The sequence below is a fragment of the Pithys albifrons genome, chromosome 1 (assembly GCF_047495875.1).
Source record: "Pithys albifrons albifrons isolate INPA30051 chromosome 1, PitAlb_v1, whole genome shotgun sequence".
Classification (NCBI taxonomy): domain Eukaryota; kingdom Metazoa; phylum Chordata; class Aves; order Passeriformes; family Thamnophilidae; genus Pithys; species Pithys albifrons.
Genome location: NC_092458.1, coordinates 86,658,337 through 86,675,728, shown reverse-complemented (window position 1 = coordinate 86,675,728; position 17,392 = coordinate 86,658,337). Strand labels below are relative to the sequence as shown.

At 42.3% G+C, this 17,392-nt stretch overlaps 1 protein-coding gene across 17 annotated transcripts in view; it reads left to right on the top strand.

The window, feature by feature from the left end:
• LOC139673144 (rap1 GTPase-activating protein 1-like) overlaps nt 1-17,392 on the top strand; it is a 50,640-nt gene that overhangs the window by 1,911 nt on the left and 31,337 nt on the right. For 3 of the 17 annotated variants that reach the window (XR_011698077.1, XR_011698076.1, XM_071558326.1), the window contains exons 1-6: nt 1,003-1,432; nt 6,391-6,484; nt 6,932-6,967; nt 12,514-12,561; nt 13,643-13,681; nt 13,789-13,980. Coding sequence is in view for 14 of the 17 variants with exons in the window: in XM_071558326.1 (XP_071414427.1) it covers nt 1,389-1,432; nt 6,391-6,484; nt 6,932-6,967; nt 12,514-12,561; nt 13,643-13,681; nt 13,789-13,980 (453 nt within the window). In the remaining 3 variants the exon portion in view is untranslated. Of the gene's footprint in view, nt 1-995; nt 1,433-1,551; nt 1,626-3,562; nt 3,630-6,390; nt 6,485-6,931; nt 6,968-12,513; nt 12,562-13,642; nt 13,682-13,788; nt 13,981-17,392 lie in introns of those variants that run through there. The other 14 variants (XM_071558282.1, XM_071558231.1, XM_071558261.1 and 11 more) reach the window with 11 other exon arrangements.

Below are 17,392 nucleotides of genomic sequence, written 5' to 3'. Positions count from 1 at the left end.
ATAGGCAAGAGGAAATTGAATTACTAGGACTCCATGCAACTTCCTAAAAACAGCAAGTGGTTACTCCTTTTGTCTATACAAAGTTGTCACCTGATTCCTTACTCCTTACAGTCTCTTTTTGCACCCACAGACCCTTGAAACCCCCATAATAATTTCTACCCAGGTCTTTTATGAGTAAAATTTATAGGAAGTATTAGGATGAAAATACTGCACTCATCCCGAAACTTTTGATGTAACTGTTTGCTCTCTATTTTGGTTTTGACTTTCCTCCTCCCTCCGCCTCCATCTATATCAACTATCTCATAGCTGTCTGGTTTCTCTGCATTCCGTTTGCACTCTTCCCTTGCATCTTTTCCTAGCTCTCTGGCTTCTCTGCAAATTCTGTCTCTTATTCTGTGTTTCCTTATGTCCCCTTCACGAGTTAGAACAAAACCAATGTGAAACTGACACTTGATGTAAGGTTGTAGCTGCTTTTATAGGTCTTGATGTAAAGAGGAAACATTACATCATCCTGTGGAGTGAAACTGAGAATCACAAAAAAAAAAAATTGTCCAGAAGAGCTCTGTGTTCTCATTTAAACACAGGTTTGTGCACACTTTTGCAATAGAAGATCATCTTCTCATGTTCAGTATTTATCAGGAATGGTGATCTGAGTGAATGTAAATACATGTGGTTAAGGTGTTTGTGATTCCTCAAACGCTGAGCTTCCCTAGTTTACATGTTAGATCAGTGGGCTATTTCATAAGTGGCATAGTGCCAAATCTCTGTAGTACTTGATATATGCCAGCTCCAAATGCCAAGGGCTAGCGGATTTAGCATCTTCTTAGCCTTCCCTTGAAGGGAATGGGCATTTGTGGAGGAGTGCCTTGATGCTCACTTTCCTCACTGGAGATTGAGAGCTCGGGGACGTGATCCTGTTCTACAGCAGAGTTGAGCGAGGGACCCCTCTGCTCTCCCTGTCTAACCTGTGCTGTCTCCATCACGAACACCCCGCAGAGCCGTATCCATCTCCGGCTCGGCTGTCCCAGCGGCTGCTCCTGCAGGCTGTGCCCACAACGCGAGGCTCCAGGGGGAACTCATCTTCCACAGCGGAGGAGGGGCAGGAGTCACCACCCCATCCCCCTTCTCATCTTCCTCCATCCCTCCTTCTCCTCCTCCCTCCTCGTCCTTCCCTGAGCCGCTGCCCGCCGGGGCCCGGTCCCGGCCTTGCGGGTCCCTCCGCTGTCTCTGCGGTGAATCCCGGCCGGGAGGAAGAGGAGGGGTGGGGGCGGGAGCCGCGGCTTCTCAGGGGGCCGGGAGGGACCCTGTGCCCTTCTCCATGGCGAGGCCGGGGCCGAGGAGCCTCCCGAGGAGGGAAGCCGGGAGCTGAGTCAGCGGAGCAGCCCAGCATGTTTTCCCGGGAGCACGGCTTCCCTGCCGGAGCCTGCGGAGGGTACGGACCAGGAGCGGGAGCGGTGCCCGCCGCCGCGGGGCCGGGCCCGGCCTTTCCCGGGCAGCGCGGGGGGGGACGGGGCAGGCGGCGGTGCCGGCGCTCGGGGCTGGGGCCGCAGGAGGAGCCCCGCGGGTTGGCTGGAAGTGCGGAGAGCCGAGGAGGGGAAGGCGATGGCTGTGCCCTGGCCCGGCAGGTCCGGATCTGGCTGTGGGCCCGGAGCTGCCTCCTCCTCCTTGCCCTCCTTCCCCCGTCCCCTCCCGGCCCCGCTCTGGCCGGGGCAGACAGGCCGTGAGGCGGCCGTCGGTGCTCCTCTCCCTGGAGGGAAAGACGAAGGTTCGGCGGGCTCTCCCGCCGCCCTGGGAACGGGGAAACTCTTTGGCTGGGACTTCTCAGGGGGTGGGAGTGCGCGAATAGTTTCTTTCTGGAGTTCTCTTTTCTCCTGTCCCACGGGGCAGTCCTGGAGGGGAGGGAGAGCTGGCTGGATCCTCTGGGCCCTCTCCATGCCCTGCCCACCTCCCCCGTGGGCAGCTCTGACAGGGGGCATGGGCTGCCCACGGGTGGGAGCAGTGGCTTCTCCTGCCCCACAGCCAGGGGAGTGTGGCTGAAGTGAGGTTGTTCCCTATGAGGAGTCAGGGTCTGTGGGCAGAAAGTTTGTGACCAGCTGAGAGAAAGTCATGGTTGCTTCCTTCCCCTAGTTCTGTCTCAGTAATTCTTTCTATTGAGTTCTAGGAATCGGTGTGTTAGCAAATGTCAAAGCTGCACAGATGTTTCAGAGTGGGGTTATTTATGTCATGCCTTCAGCTGTCTTCACCTTATACCTAATAATCATATTTGGCAGAGCAAATGTGTCTCTCGGAGGGAGAAACAAGGGAGATAAAAGAGCAAAAGCTGTTCCTTAGAAGTTGTTGCCCAGAATTTTCCTTATGAGCATTTCAGGCCTGCTCTTGTTCCATATTACCTTCAGTTCTTCCGAATTGCCTATCACCTTTAGTGAGGATTTAAAAAACATTATTGTCTCTCTGTCTTATCAGGCTGTGACGCCAGTTACTATCCTGTCATTCCAAAGATAGCTGCAAATCATGCTGTAGTGTTTCTCCTACTGGAAGGCTTCCAGATTAGCAGAAGTATTTATGTTAGCTATACACCTGCTTCCCCCAAACTTCCAGGAAAATAGTTACCTGAGTATTTGGGGCACTTGTCTTTTCAGAGTGCAAAAAATCCTCTTTACCTCTAGAATAATATATGAAAGAATGTATGAAATTCTGTCAAGTTCAATTTGTAATTTTCTTAAAACAAATATTTGCATTGACTTGGTTATTGAACTGGCTTAGCTATAGCAGATAACAATTTTGAGAGCTGTACAGAGGGATCCCAGCACTGAAATAACAAAGGATGCTGCAAGACAGGGATACAGGGTATGAGCAGTGTTGCGTGTGTGCGTAGATAGTGGCTTAGAGGTCTGCAGAGGTTCTTCCTGCACTGTTTCAGAATAGCGAGTGGAGGCTTTGGCAGTGAATCAGCAGTACCTACCTTTAGTTTGGTTACCCACTTGAAATGAGTGCACTGGTTAATGTCACTAGCAAATCCTAGTTTAGACTTCAGCATCTTCCAGGCCGTTTGCTTCCACTTGTTGCCATTTCCTAAAAATAAAGCTTCAGCAAGTATACCTTTGCACATAAGTATTGCACTCTCAGACTGCAGTTGCTTTTCTTTTTCATTCGCAGTTGCTTTATTTTTCATTTTTGTGGCCAAAGAGTTTGAAGTTCCAATTTGAAAAGAAGTACGTTCTTTCTCCTTCTGTCATAAAACTTAGTGTTTTTCATTCTGGAAGTTAAAAGTTCACAAGTAGATTTTCAAGTAATAGTTATAATGACCTCACGTTTTTATGGTATTTTATAAAAGATAACATAATATCTGAGTAGTTCTCCTGGATTTCCAAAGTCCGTTGGCACATTCCTAATCTGGGATAATTACAGAATTTTGAACATCTCGAAATGTACGATAGGCCTGGTCATTTTGGTATCTGCTGGACTCATTTTGTCAATAGAACTGTACTAGGATTCAACAGTAAAGGAGCAGTTGCTGCACAAAGGTCTCCAGTCAGTCCAAAGTGTAGTGATGAATTTACGGTGAGAGAACAGGGCTGGTTCTGGTCGCACAGATCTCACGTAGGAGCTGCCAGATGTCCACGATGCAGGTGTGTATTTAACTCTTTACTGAATGATTCAGCATTCATCCCAGTGACATGCCAAAGAAAACACTGTAGTGTGCAACAAGGCCCCCAGGGCTTCCAGTTGCACAAAAAATTCAACTAGTACACTTGTCCCTGAAAATGAGAATTTATTAAATTAACATCTTAATTTTTTAGGGCTCAAAGAACAGAAACTTCGGTTTTTAAAAGAAACAATGAAAATCTTTCATGTACTGCTTTGGACATAAATTTTGCTCATCCCAAACATGCTTCAGTAAATGAATAAGATGATAAATAAAGCATGTATTAGTATGATATTAATACTCATTTAAAACACATTTGCTATCAAATTATTTCAATATTTATTTGAGCTTGTCAAGACTAACTCCTACATCTCCCCTCCCAGATATTTTATGCCTTTAATCTCTAGATGCATTACATAGATCTCTCTCATTTGAATTTTGGGATGTGGGATTGGAAGCATTGTGTTACTTTGTGTGGATGAGCATATATGCAACTTACATGATACCATTGGGCCACTGAAATAAATTGTGAATTGTCAGAGTAGTGGTGAGCATTATGATTCTTGGAGCTTGCAATAGATCTGGTAGCTTCATGATTACAGAAATATGTTGTACCTCTGTGCAACAGGGAATGTAGCCACTGGTTTCAAAGCAAGAGTCTGCATGACTTACAGATACTGACTCTTAGCATGGAAGCTGTAGCATTTGTGTATCTAATAGTTAGAGGATAGCAATTCTTGATTGCAGTATATGATTATTATATGCATTATGTGGTGATTATATGGCTAGAGACATGTGGTGTATCTCAGGGCTCTGTCTTGGGACTGGTGCTCTTTAATATCTTTATCAGTGGCATAGATGGTGGGATCGAGTGCACCCTCAGCACATTTGCAGATGACACTCAGTGATATAATTGACACAGCAGAAGGAAACGAGCAACCAGAGGCACCTGGACAAACTCAAGTGGTCCTTTGAGAACCTTCAGAAGTTCAACAAGTCCAAGTGCAAGGTGCTGCACCTGGGTCAGGGCAGTTTCAGACATGAATACAGACTGGGAGAAGAGCTCATTGAGAGTAGCTCTGCAGAGAGGGATTTGGGGATTTTGATGAGTGAAAAGCTGGACCTGAGCCAACAGCCAAACGTATGCTGGGCTGCATCACAAGAAGAATGGCCAGTACATTGAGGGAGGTGATTCTGCCCCTCTAGTCTGCTGTGGTGAGACTCCGCTTGCAGTGCTGCATCCAGCTCTGGAATCCCCAGCACAGGAAAGACGTGAACCTGTTAGCGCAGATCCAGAGGAGGCCACAAAGATGATTTGAAGGCTGGCGCACCTGTCCTGTGAATACAGGCTGAGAGAGCTGAGGTTGTTCAGCATGGAGAAAAAAAGGATCTGGGGGCAACTTACTGCAGCCTTCTAGTACTTAAAGGGGGCTTACTGAAATGGAGAGTGACTTTTTACCAGGCAGATAGTGACAGGACAAGGGGGACAGTTTTAAGCTGAAAGAGTAAAGATTTATATTAGATGTGTAGGAAGAAATTCTTTACTCAGAGGGTAGTGAGGCACTGGAGTAAGTTGCCCACAGAAGCTGTGGATGCCCCATCCCTGGAAGTATTCAAGGCCAGGTTGGATGCGGCCATGAGCAATCTGATCTAGCAGGTGACGTCTTTGTCCATGGCAGAAGGGTGAGAATTAAATGATCTTTAAGGTCCCTTCCAACCAAAACCTTTCTGTGATTCTATGACCACATAACAAACATATTCATGATTGCTTTACAGAGTGAATGAATCTTGTTGCTTGCATTAGAAGGCTGTGCTTTGTTCCCAGCCCCACCTATATGGCCTTTACCATGGCTTAAAGCCCAGTTGTGACTGCTAGTAAAAACTGTGAGTGGCATGGAAAGTTATTAAGTAACAATAGGAGAGCTGCAGCTGGCAGTAAGACTGTCTGTAGTGCAGTGGCACAGGGATAGTACGTATGTCTTTTTAACTATGGTGCATTATTTGTGTTGCTTTTTATTTTCTTTTCTATGAAATCAAATAAAGTGCTGCTGCTGTTTGTCCACAATACCTCTCCAGCAGTGCCCATAGTAATAATATATTTTCCGTAGCAGGTGTGCAAACAAAAGCCCACCTAATCTCCACAGTGGCTTTACCAGCAGTTGTAACACAGAACCATGCCTGCATCTCTCCTGCAGGGTGTATCAGTTCTGCTTTCATGCCATCTCTGTTATGCTCCTGTCTTGGAGACTAATACCCAGGTTGTGGCAATTGGGACTGTCCTTTAGATGCTGATTTCAGTGATATTTCAGAACTTTCATCTCTTTTAATACGGTTATGAGATCTGAACACAAAGCTTCTTGTGAGACCTTCTTGCGAGTCTTTAGCTTGCTGCAAATCCATGGTGGAAGAGGAACTTGGCAAAGATAGATCATTTGGCACATACATGACAGTTGTGAGGACAATATTGTGTGTGAACAGAGACAGAACAGTCAGGGCCAGAAGATTTTTGCTGTTATATCCAGGATGTTTGCAGATGGTAAGTGGTAAGTTAAGACATCTCAGGGATTCTCACGGGAAATGACAGCTTGACAGTTTCCTCATAGGTAAGAAGTACTCTGGGGAGAGGAACAGTAAGCAGAAGGTAAAGGAGACGCTGCAGGCAAGCGCTGGTGTCTTAAATTCTCTAAGTGTTAGAACTTTTTTTCTTCCTTTTTTTTCCCCCTTCTGCCTCTTGTCTGTTGCAGGAGGTCTGAGGAGGTTGTGCAGTGCTTCAGTGATGTTATAGACTCTCCCACAGAAGGCTTTTCATGTGCCCTCACTCCGGCTGTCCCCAACAAGGTAAAAGCAGTCATTGTCCCTCTGGCTGAGGGTTGGAGTGTGCTTTGACAAAAGTTATGTGTGCAGAGGGAATGACTGAAATCAAGCTCATGTGCATGCATGTCTTACAGCTACAGTTGCCCACTTCTGTAAGAATCCTAAACTTGTTTATGTAACCAGTTCTTGTGCCATACTGTGTCAAGTCAGTCTGACCCACTGAACAAGAGAAATTCCTGATACTTGTCTGACCAGGTTTTAGGTTAGGCTTTTGCAACACAAGCCAGAGACAGTTCAACCAGTTGTTTTGTCCATGCTGGAAGAACAATTTCATTAGGTCTTCAGTGAGCAAGTAGTTTCTTTGCCAAAACATGGAAGGAGCTGTTGGCTCCTTCAATATCTGGGTTACCACAGAAGATAGTGTTAGCTTCTTCAAATGTTCAATTATTTTCCCCTGTTGTCTTTTCACAGACTGTGGACTTGTTTGAGATGATTGAAAAAATGCAGGTAAGGAGAAGTAATTCTGTCAGGCTTTGGGATCTCTTTGATTTTTTGTAGCCAAACAAAAAATCAGCTGCTATTTGTCCTATCACTTCACTCCCAATACCCTTTAATTTGGGCTTGCGGAATGTTTAGGCCTTCTGGGCTCAAGCTCCTATACCTGCTCTTCAGTGGAATTTCAAAAGCGTATTTCTGTGTTCGTTTTTCCAACCAACATGATGAAAGCAATAGACACAGATGGTTGTAAAATTGTGTCTGTTTTTTGCAGAAGTGTGATTTTGAGAAAAAAATTAAAATTGCATTAAGATACCTCTGTCATTTTCTTCAGGAAACTGTCTTTTTCCTGGGTAGCAGGTACTAATGACAGGTGATTAATGGGATGCTAACCTAACTGCATTTAGCAAGGTCAAACAGTTTAATAAATAACTACTGTAGGCCCCATCTTTAACTTTAAAAAGAAGGACTCTGGCTTAACTCTTACATGGAAATCTGTGTGTTTAGTTGCATATATTAAGTTATAAAATAGGGCAGAGTTGAGTTTTTCTCCCTTTTGCTCTATCAAATAAAGAAATAGTAATATAATAATATGCTATATGTGTTAGATACCTAACAACAAAGTCTTTAAATTTTTCACATTATCTGTTTTCAGAGCATCACCAATGCTTTTCTGAGTGGTGCACCTGCTTTAAAATGCTGTGGTTAACCTTGACCTAATGTAAAATACAACATCTCACATAACTCCTAACTTTTATTATGTGCAGGAATTAAACTTATCAAAACCAATTAACTTCTTTTCTGGAATTTGGGTGATCAAATTATGAATATGAGGAAAATGCAAGACTTTAGTGGGACCATAAAGATGAGGAGGTGAAATGTGGCAGCAAAATGCTGAATATAGAATTACGAGGCTGAGGAAGTATTTCTCAGACTACAAAGGAGGAGTGAGAGAGGGGCTGAAGGTATGTCTGCTGTATATTCGTGTACAGACAGCCATAGGCCTTGCAACTACTGTACTGACATTCAAACTATGTTTGGGGTGTATTCTCAGTGATTTAGAATAACAAACTCTGTGAGTGTGCCTGTCTCATTTCATTGTGCTGTCAAGTAAGTTGAGCATGCAGTGCTGCTTCACTTCAAGCACATGTTAAAAGATATGACAGTCCTTTCCAGGCCTTTTGAAATCTGTATAAAGAAGTCATTAGCAGATGTCTCTTACTGGACAACTGTTGCTTAAGATTCTCAGTGTTTCTCTGCTCCCAGTTTGCCATATGAAAAATCTCTGACTGGATTTGCACCTTTTTAGTTCGATAACAGGGAGCTGATGAGAATTTCCAACATATGCAGACTGCTTAATTTTGCATCTGTGTTGTTTTCTTAGCTCATTGTTAAGACTGTGTAGTGGTTTGTTTTTTTCTAATTTAGCTTGTTTTGTCATCTGACATGCACTAGGAGAATTAATGCCTGCTGTTTAAGCATGACAGAAGTTTTTTGAAAGAAGAGAGGTGTTTTCCAAAAGAAATAACTCCCCCAATATTTTGTTTTAATATTTGCTGTTATCTTTCTTTATATTTTTACTAATTTATTATTTATTCTTTGTTGGGTTTTTTTGCATTCTCTTTCTTTGCATTTCTTTAGATTTGTTGAATCAGTCTTGAAAATGAAATCTGGGATTTTCCTTAGCAGTCAAAATACGCAAAAAGCAAAGCAGGAGACTTGAACATTTCTCCTGTAAAAGAACAGCAAAGCTACAGGATAGAATTGATTTTTGAGTACTTTTAACAATTGGCTTGGGTTATAATTGTTTGACTGACAATTAGCATAGCCATTTTGCATTACGTGTGATGAATTAACAGGTAAAGTTGTGCTCTCTCTTTGAACTGAAACCAATCCCCGAGACCTGGAAGAGAAGTTTGTCTTTTTTTCTTTTACTTTTTTTTTCCCTTTTAAATTTTAAATAGTCACTACTTGGAAGTAAATGGACTACTGGCCACTTTGTTCCACACTTCCAGATGTAGTGAAGTCACAGCAAATACTTAATTAAGGGCACTTAGTAATATGTTGTTCCTACATTGCTTTGCAGTGCAAGCAGCTGAAAACCAGGTAATTTTATTTTAGCCAATAAAAGCAGATTTTTCAGGTCTTCACGTGTTTGTATAGCCAATCCCTCTTCACTTAACTGCTTCTCGCCAGCTCTCTTCTCCATTCATACAGTTTCTGCATATTCTTCAGTCTTCTTTTCTCACAACTACCTTCATGTTTGTTTCCTGTATCCCGTTTTGTATCCAAGTTGTCTGCTTTGAACTAGTCCCCTCAAGGCACTGCTCTTCCCCAGTAAAAATGTGTTTGACTGTAGCATTGTTATGCCATGTTGGACCTGACTCTGGGTCTGGATAGTTTTTTCTATGCCATTCATTCTTTCATCCTGCTCAAGCCAGGTATTTCCCCTGTACAAGACCTTGGGATTATCAGATTCCCAGACTGATGCTGTCTCTGGGATGCTACCCAGGGAAACAGTGAGGCAAAGCCTTTCCTTAATGCAGTGCCGAAAGCCAAACTGGACCAAACCAGAAGGAAGTCTCAACAGGTGGCTGAGACTGATGTAGCTTATGCCTCTCCCTTTTGAGGAATGACAATGATCCTAACCAAGTTGTTCTGCCCATGCTTTGGCACTTCCAACACCTTATGCTGTAAGTTTCCTGCAGTCCTGGCTACCCTGTAAAATAGAGCTTTGGACTGTACAGCCTAGGGCTGCTTTAGATATTTGCCAGTATTTTAAGCATTGCTCTAAAGGAGAGGTTGGTAGATTTAGAACTATGTCTTCTACTCCCAGGCTACCAGGAGCTCTGTTAACAGTGCAGAGTCATGTAATGTGCTGGTACATTCCTACACCCTCTGTAGAGGTTACAACAGCATCACCTTTACAGCAGCCCAGGAAGTTTTCCCTGAGGCCTTGCTGAGGTACTGGTCTCCTACCAGGACAACCTTTGCAACTGGAAAGTTTTTTTAGTTATCAGGTCTGCCAAAAATGTCAGGGAAGGGGAGAGACATATCAGAAAATTGCAGCTTCCCAATCTTCATTTCCATGTGCAGAAAGCCCATGGTGTGCAGTAAATTTGTCCCAGTACTTTCCACAGTTTGTTTAGAAGGCTGTGTCTGTACCTGTGTATGTCCCTCCTGTTTCAGTCCTGTTTTGATAGTGCACAGGACTCTCAGTCTGTTCCTGAAACTCCTGTTTCAGAACGTAGCCTTCCTCACGAGTCCCAACTCAATACCTTGGCAAATGAAACTTGAAATCACATCAACAAAACATCCTTTTGCACTGGCATTTCATGCACTTGACTTTCTCACCTTTATGACTTCCCCAAAAGCAAAATGGCTACTACTACCTCTGCAAAAGATAAAGATCACTTGTCAGCCTCTGTTTGTCTTAATTTCACAGCCCACTATGTCCTGGTAGTTTGTTGTTCATTTTGTCAATGCTGTATACTGGCATAACAATTTGAAACAGGTCTTCTGAAGTTTCCCTGTGGAAGGTTCCAAGCTGGTGTTTGTTTAAACTTCCTTGTTGAAAATACAAATGAAATTTATTTTTTTGGTGGAGGAGGTGGGAAAGTGGTGGTGGTGTAACTGTCTTAAAGCTCAGCTTTTATAGTTTGAACCTGTGTCACTGTGTAGATACTATGCCAAGCTTCTTGCTCCTAATAGTTAAGGAAAATAATTTGATTTGCTGTTATGTTGTGTGCTGATTGTTCCTTGGTTGCTTTACTGTGTTTCTATATTTATCCAATTAGAATTTGTTGTTACTACTCCTTTTTGTGATTGAACTCATCTTCAAACCTCATGCATCTATTACTAGTTTCACTTACCCTGTAGCTTAGCCATACTGGTTTAATTCTGGTGGTTTTGAGTGCTTTTTAAAGGTATTAAACATTTGATGTGAGCTCAAAGTCTGTCTCCTCATCATTTCATGAAGGTTTAGGGGTTTTTTTGGCTCATTTTTATGTTCTTTTAATAAGTTTTCTCATTTTTCCAAAGCCTCGTTTTTATGTGTATTAGATACTTTGGGATCTTTTTCTTTCTTTCTTTCTTTTTTTTTCTTTTGTTGGTCCTGCAAGGAGAATCCTGATTATTAATAATTCTTAATATAAGGTTGCTCTTGCTTAATGTTAATGTTGTTGCTACGCTAGCAGTTTTTGCTCCCTGTACAGCTGGAGCATTGACCCAAAACTTTTGGTCTTGAGCCTTCTTAGTTTCCACTGTAGAGCTCCTCTGAGATTTACCTATTTCTACCAGTTTCTAGTTTAAAAGCTAGTTCCACTCTAGAATACGTGCATAGGCATAGCTGTTACAAATCATATCCTGCTTATTTTCACAACAAAGTTGAGAGCTGCCTATGCTTTCTGAAATCCCTGATTAGCCACAGCATTAAGCAGCTGCTGCTGATGTATAAAAGTGTAGTCTCAGCATCATGTTCCAGTATGACAGTTACAAGATTTAGGTGGCAGTACTTGAATACTCATGGTACTGTGAGTAAGAGAAAGTTTCATCTTAAATTCTAGTCTTCATCTTCCCGTCTGATAATGCAAATTTTGTCTCTTACTCTTCTGTCTGTGATGCCCACTGAAACTATGGCCTGTTGACCCCTGTATCTTTTTGGCTTCTGTTCCGGGCCTCTGCTCTGTGTTGGGGATATCCTCAATAAAACTTTCCTATTCTTGTGTGCTCCCTTGCTATGGTGAGAAGGCAGAGGATGGAATAGCTTTAAGAAAGTGAATCAAGTCTGGATGCCAGCTCCTGATTCAGGAAGAAACTAGCTATCCAGTAGCCTTTTGCCCTGTAATTCCAACCCACCTTGCATTAGTGGTGCCTGGGAAAGCAGATGTACATGGCTTTGCATTGTGGCTTCTTGCTGCCTGCAGGAGTCTGTTGCACTATTGAGATGTACGAATGGAGACCAGCTCTGATTTTCTGTCTGACCTCCAAGAGTTGGATTTGTTCCCATATGTGGATGGTGACAAAGCACATAAGCTGCTTGATAAGAAAAGGTTGTCTTGTTTAACACTCAAGACAAGTGTTTTTTACTTCCCTGAACCCTGCTCTGAGGCTCTCTTTGCTTTGCCTGACAGTATCTTCAAGGGAGAGGGAAAAGTAGAACAGGAGTGAATGGTTGGAAATACTGTTTATTTGTGTTCTGTCTTTACCTCTTCCACTTTTTTTTATATTGCTTGGGATAGGAAATAAAGCAACTAGAGGAGATTAGAGAATCAAATAAGATAATCAGTCTGGGAGACTACTTTTGATATCTGCCAGCTTTCTGCTTCCTAAGAGATGTAAGGTTGGGTTTAGCCTTACAGTTTTAATGCCAAACTAGGGGACTAGCCAAGTCCTGGCTTTATTGCTCCTGTTCATTCAAACTTCCAAGCTTGCATAAAATAGAAGATGATATAGAAAGACAAAATGTGCATATTGAGGATATGGAGAAAGACACAGAGGGTAAGTGAAACAGACATGCTAAAACATAGGATTCACTGTCTATGACTTTATGTTTCCAGGGGAGTCGTCTGGATGAACAAAGATGTTCCCTTCCAGCTCCTCTCAAGGTCAGGCCAAGTCATTGTTACCTCCTAAATTGCTGAGAGTGGCAGATAATTACTGACCTGGCTTGTAGTGTATTTTCACCTTGGAATGAACAGGGAGTCTACAAACATCCCAAGAACACAGATAGACTTGCCTTTTTAGTTTTATTTTTTTTCCTAATTGCTGCATTCACCTTAGTGGATGAAATTATGTAGCTGAAATAAAATTAACACTTCTCTTTTTCTAATTTAATGTTTCAGTAAGTGTTTTTTATTATTGACAGCCTTAGTTTTGCCTAAGTAATTCCTTAAATGTATTCAATGTAAGAATTATAATGATGTCCACAAAACCAGATTGCATTTATTTCAGTAGTCTGCTTGAGGACTGATAGAGATGCTCCTAGAGAGCTGGTCTGTTCTGCTCAGTATTAGGCCAGTAGGAACAGATTCCCATCTTTAAGTTCTCAACTCTTCCTCTCCATTTCTTCAGTCTCAGCTCAGGCCCAATAACCTTAAAATCAAACTTGGCCTTGATATAATTCTTGGAATAACCTTTAAAAGAATCCCATTGAGAATTGATATAGCCCAATTCTGTCAGAGATAGTCAGTACTCTTAGAGGTGATGGAAGGGGCATCCAACTGCATCCAAAGTGGCTCAGATACTGCTCCTGTTTCCTCAGTCATACCTCAGCAATGTGCAGTTGTACTCCACAGATCTAGCAATGGAGGTGACACAACCTCAATCTCGCTGTATAATTCCTGCTGTCATCTCTGTCTGCAGAAGAGCAGCAGCTATCTAACACTTTGGAAGGAAAGAGAGAGAGAATTTGCCTATAGTTTGGCTATGTCCTCATTTTGCATGCCTGTATTCTGTGTAGTTTCAATGAGGAAGGTGGATAAAATCTGACTTCAAAAGTTACTGTTCTCAGAGTTCTATGTTACAATGCTGAGACCTTGGAAATGGAGTCTAACCTTGAATTCTAAAGTAAAACTCTAAAGATGACCTGGGCAGAATGGAAGCTGAGGGCACAGCTTGCACCATCACAACAGCATAACACTTTAAAAGATACCACATACTTTTGTTAATAGTCTTTTCTGATTTCAGACAGAAGAGGAGTATATTCCTTACCCCAGCATCCATGAGGTAAGTTAGTACTGCTGCTTTTTTCTTGGACTTTGCTGTTTTTTCAGTTTATTGACCTTCCAGGCTATTGGTCTGTCAGTTTTGATGCCCTCTGTCCTTCTGAATAGGTTTTACAAAAAGGGTGGCCATATCCACTCATTATCTTACCACAGTTTGGGGGCTACTGGATTGAAGGGACCAGCCACAACCTCTCCAGCTTGAGTCCAACTCTGTCTGATGTGCCCTTTCCCTGGAGTGGTAAAGTGAAACTGGAAAGTGACCCTACAGCCAAGCTGTATCGCAAACATTTTCTGGGAAAGGTAAGAGTGACCTTCAGAGCCTTCTTTTCCCACCCAACCTCAAGACTGAAATGTTTCTTGGGCTTTTTGTGATGGACTTAGACATGACTGTAATAACTGCTCCATTTCAGTTCCTTACAATGCCTTGAATAAGATATATACTCTGGTATGGCCTGCAGTGTGTTGAGTTGGTCCTGTCCCCTTGTGAAATGTGCATCATCCCATGCACTAATAGGAAAGAAGGATTTGGACAGGAAATGGTTACAGTTGGTCAAGAAGCTATTTTGAGGCTCCTGTACAGTTACCAACCTTGGGATGAGAAGGGGAAAAAAATTGTAGTAAAATTGGAAATGGAATGTTATTATTCTAGAGAGGACTTCAGCACTGACAGTGCAAGCCCCTCAGTAGGAAGCAAAATGGTCCATTTTCCATGATGTATGGTCATTGTAGAATGTGTATGATGAAACTGAACTGTGTGTTTTATAGTTGTTGATTTAAGTAAGTTTTGTGCTAACTCTTCCTGGACTTTAAAAATTCCAATTTGACACATAGGGAAACAGAGCTTGGTTTCATAAGTGGGTGTTTCAAAGTGTGTGTTTGCTGGCTGGCCAATAAGGCCCATCTGCATTGGCCTACTTAGTGAGTTGGTTGCTTACCAGACTGGATCTAAGGATGGTATTTGCCATCAAGAACAAGTGAGACAACCCATGATTTTTTTCTGAGATTCAGGTCATCCATAAGGACATAGGAAAGCTTGACAGGTGTACTCACGCTGCATCTTACTCAGTGATCTCCCTCAATGATTCCTCAGTAAGTTCAAAAACAGGAATTGGTGGAGCTTTGAGCAGGTCCCCAGCACTAGTTGTGCTTATCTGAATGATCTTGTGCAGTATGCAACACTGAAAACTGATATTAAGGTAATTGATAGTAATTAGGTAAAAAAAGAAAGCCTTCCCATGGACTTCCTTTCAAGACTGACAGATCTACTGTGCAATCTGTTAATGGGCATTTATCCTGTAACCTTTTGGAAGCTTCCAGTATGCCAACTGTAATTATTTTTCTGTCATGGTAAATTTGGAGTTGTACTTGAACACTTCCAGAGCCAGATAGCGTGAGAGGCAAACTGGGGTATGATTTTTTTCAGTATGATTGTAGGGTTCACTGCTGACTTGGTATCACAAAACAGTTAAGAGTGGAAGGGACCTCTGAAGCTCATCTTGTCCATACTCCTGCTTAAGCCAGGACCATATCATCATTGTTCCTTCCAAATGAGATCCAGGATTTCCTATATCATCAGGCTTTGCATTTGCAACCATCAGTGCCTCAGTATTACAGAAAATCTACTCTCTCCTGTATTACTTCTTTCAGCATTTTGTTCTTTACCTTAATTGACATGAATGTGTGTCCATGTTCAATTAAACATGCAAGTTTTCTGAGCAAGCCAGTGTCAGAAAAGAACAAGGTGAGCAGGACTTTTGTCACAGAAAACTCTTCCCATGGATAGAAAACTTTACCCATGGTTTAAAAACTTACATAAGGAGGGAGCTCAGTGCTTTTCCTCTAGATGAGTATTCCTTCAGTATAAAGGTTGTGATACCAGTGATTTTGGTTCTGTATGTGTTGGGTCCTTTTCTTGCTGATAACAGGGAAAGGCTATTTCAGCAATGTCAAGACAAGTCTCTTTCAAGCTTTGAATAATGGCAAAAGATTCTTAGCTGAAGAAAAGTCCAGAAGCATCATGTGATGGGAGAGGATAGCCAAACAGTTTTTAGGGAATATCCTTTAAAAAAGATGGGATGTTAGAGTATTGTGTGGTATTACAAACTTAATATACATGTCTGGGTTGTAGGCGTGCATATCTAGATCAATCAACTCGAACTATTTTTTTGAGTCTTTGCAGGACATTTTGTAGCAGTCCCTTTAAAACAGCCATCAAGAAAAAGTGCTAGGACACACAAGTTATAGCTCAGTTTCTATTCTTTGCATCTTGGTCTGTTTTTTTATGGCAATTACACTGTAAGATTTATTCTGCCTGTAGGAAGAAGGCTGTAAAACCTTTCATCTTATACTGTGGGAATAATTTGATGTCTACTTTGTTTTTCAAAGCTATAATAAAGACATAGACTGAAGCCAGGAAGGATTTAATAAAAGTATACATTGGAACTGCCAGTCAAAGAAAGAAGTGCAGTTTCAAAGAAAGAAGTGCAGTTTCACAAGCACTTGAAGCTGGCAGTGCTGATGCCATGCAGCTTTCTTGCTATGCATTCATATGTGATCATGTATTTCTCCATTATGCTCTTCTTTCTTTGTGCTGGTTAAAGTACTGTTGCTGCAGATGGCAGATGTCTTAATAGCTTTATAACTTCTCAGGCAAACTGTCAGCACTCCTTTTGTATTCTGTTAGTCTTTTCCCTTGAACCCATGGAAGATACTTAATTGTTTTTACAGAGATCTGTTTGAAATCCAGACCTTCCTTTCAGACTGCATTAAATGTTACAGATACCACTTCTGTGGCTGAACAAATTTGTACCTCTATGTAGGTCATCTCAGCTCCAGGGTATCTTGTCACCACTGAGTATCTTCAGTATTAACCACAAAGCCTTTTGATGGTTCATCTCTTAACTGCAGGACAGCTGTTGTCCGTTGAAGGACTCTGTGTCTGCCGTCTATTGCCTATGTGTTTTTACAGAGAAAGAAAATCACAGACGAAAAAGAAAATCATAATGAGGAAATTATAGGTTTATACACACATATGATTACTCAGATCTCAGTTTAAAACCCAGACTTGCATTCAGGATCAAGCTACACAGCCAAAGTAGCTTTGACAAAAATTCAGATATTTTAAGACCTCTGCTAATCCTGGTGGCCACTACCCTATGGAGATTGCAGCCTTTTGTGCAGCTCTGCCTTGCTATGTTGCCTGCAGAGCTGATAGCCCAGTCCCCAAAACCACTGAGATCTCAGTGTGTCAAATCTGCTGCGGTCTGGCTTGGATGTCTCACCAAAAGGTGTCCTGATTTCTGGTCTTTGCAGCTCAGGGTTAGGTTTGGCTGCAGCTAACCTCAGGCTTTGGCTCCTATTTTTTTGCTCTGCCTTCTAGTCCTGACTTTTGTTGGCATTGTGCCATATTTAACAGCCCATCTTGGGCATCTGCCCTAGCATATGACTTCTTTCGTTTATGGGGTTTGATTCTAGACTTCAACTGACCGTTGAATATGTCCATTGAATCTGCCTGTTCCTCAGCTACTCTGTCTTTCTGCCCTTGGTCACAGTAATTACTGCACCTGATTCTTGTTCACATCCCCAAAATCCGTTAGTATCCTGAAAATCATGGTCAGAAGAAATAAACTGTCTTATGTGGCTTCCTTTGATTTCAACTTTTTTTTCCCTGTGTGCAGATAAGTTCAGTCACTGTCACTGACTTGTGTGACAG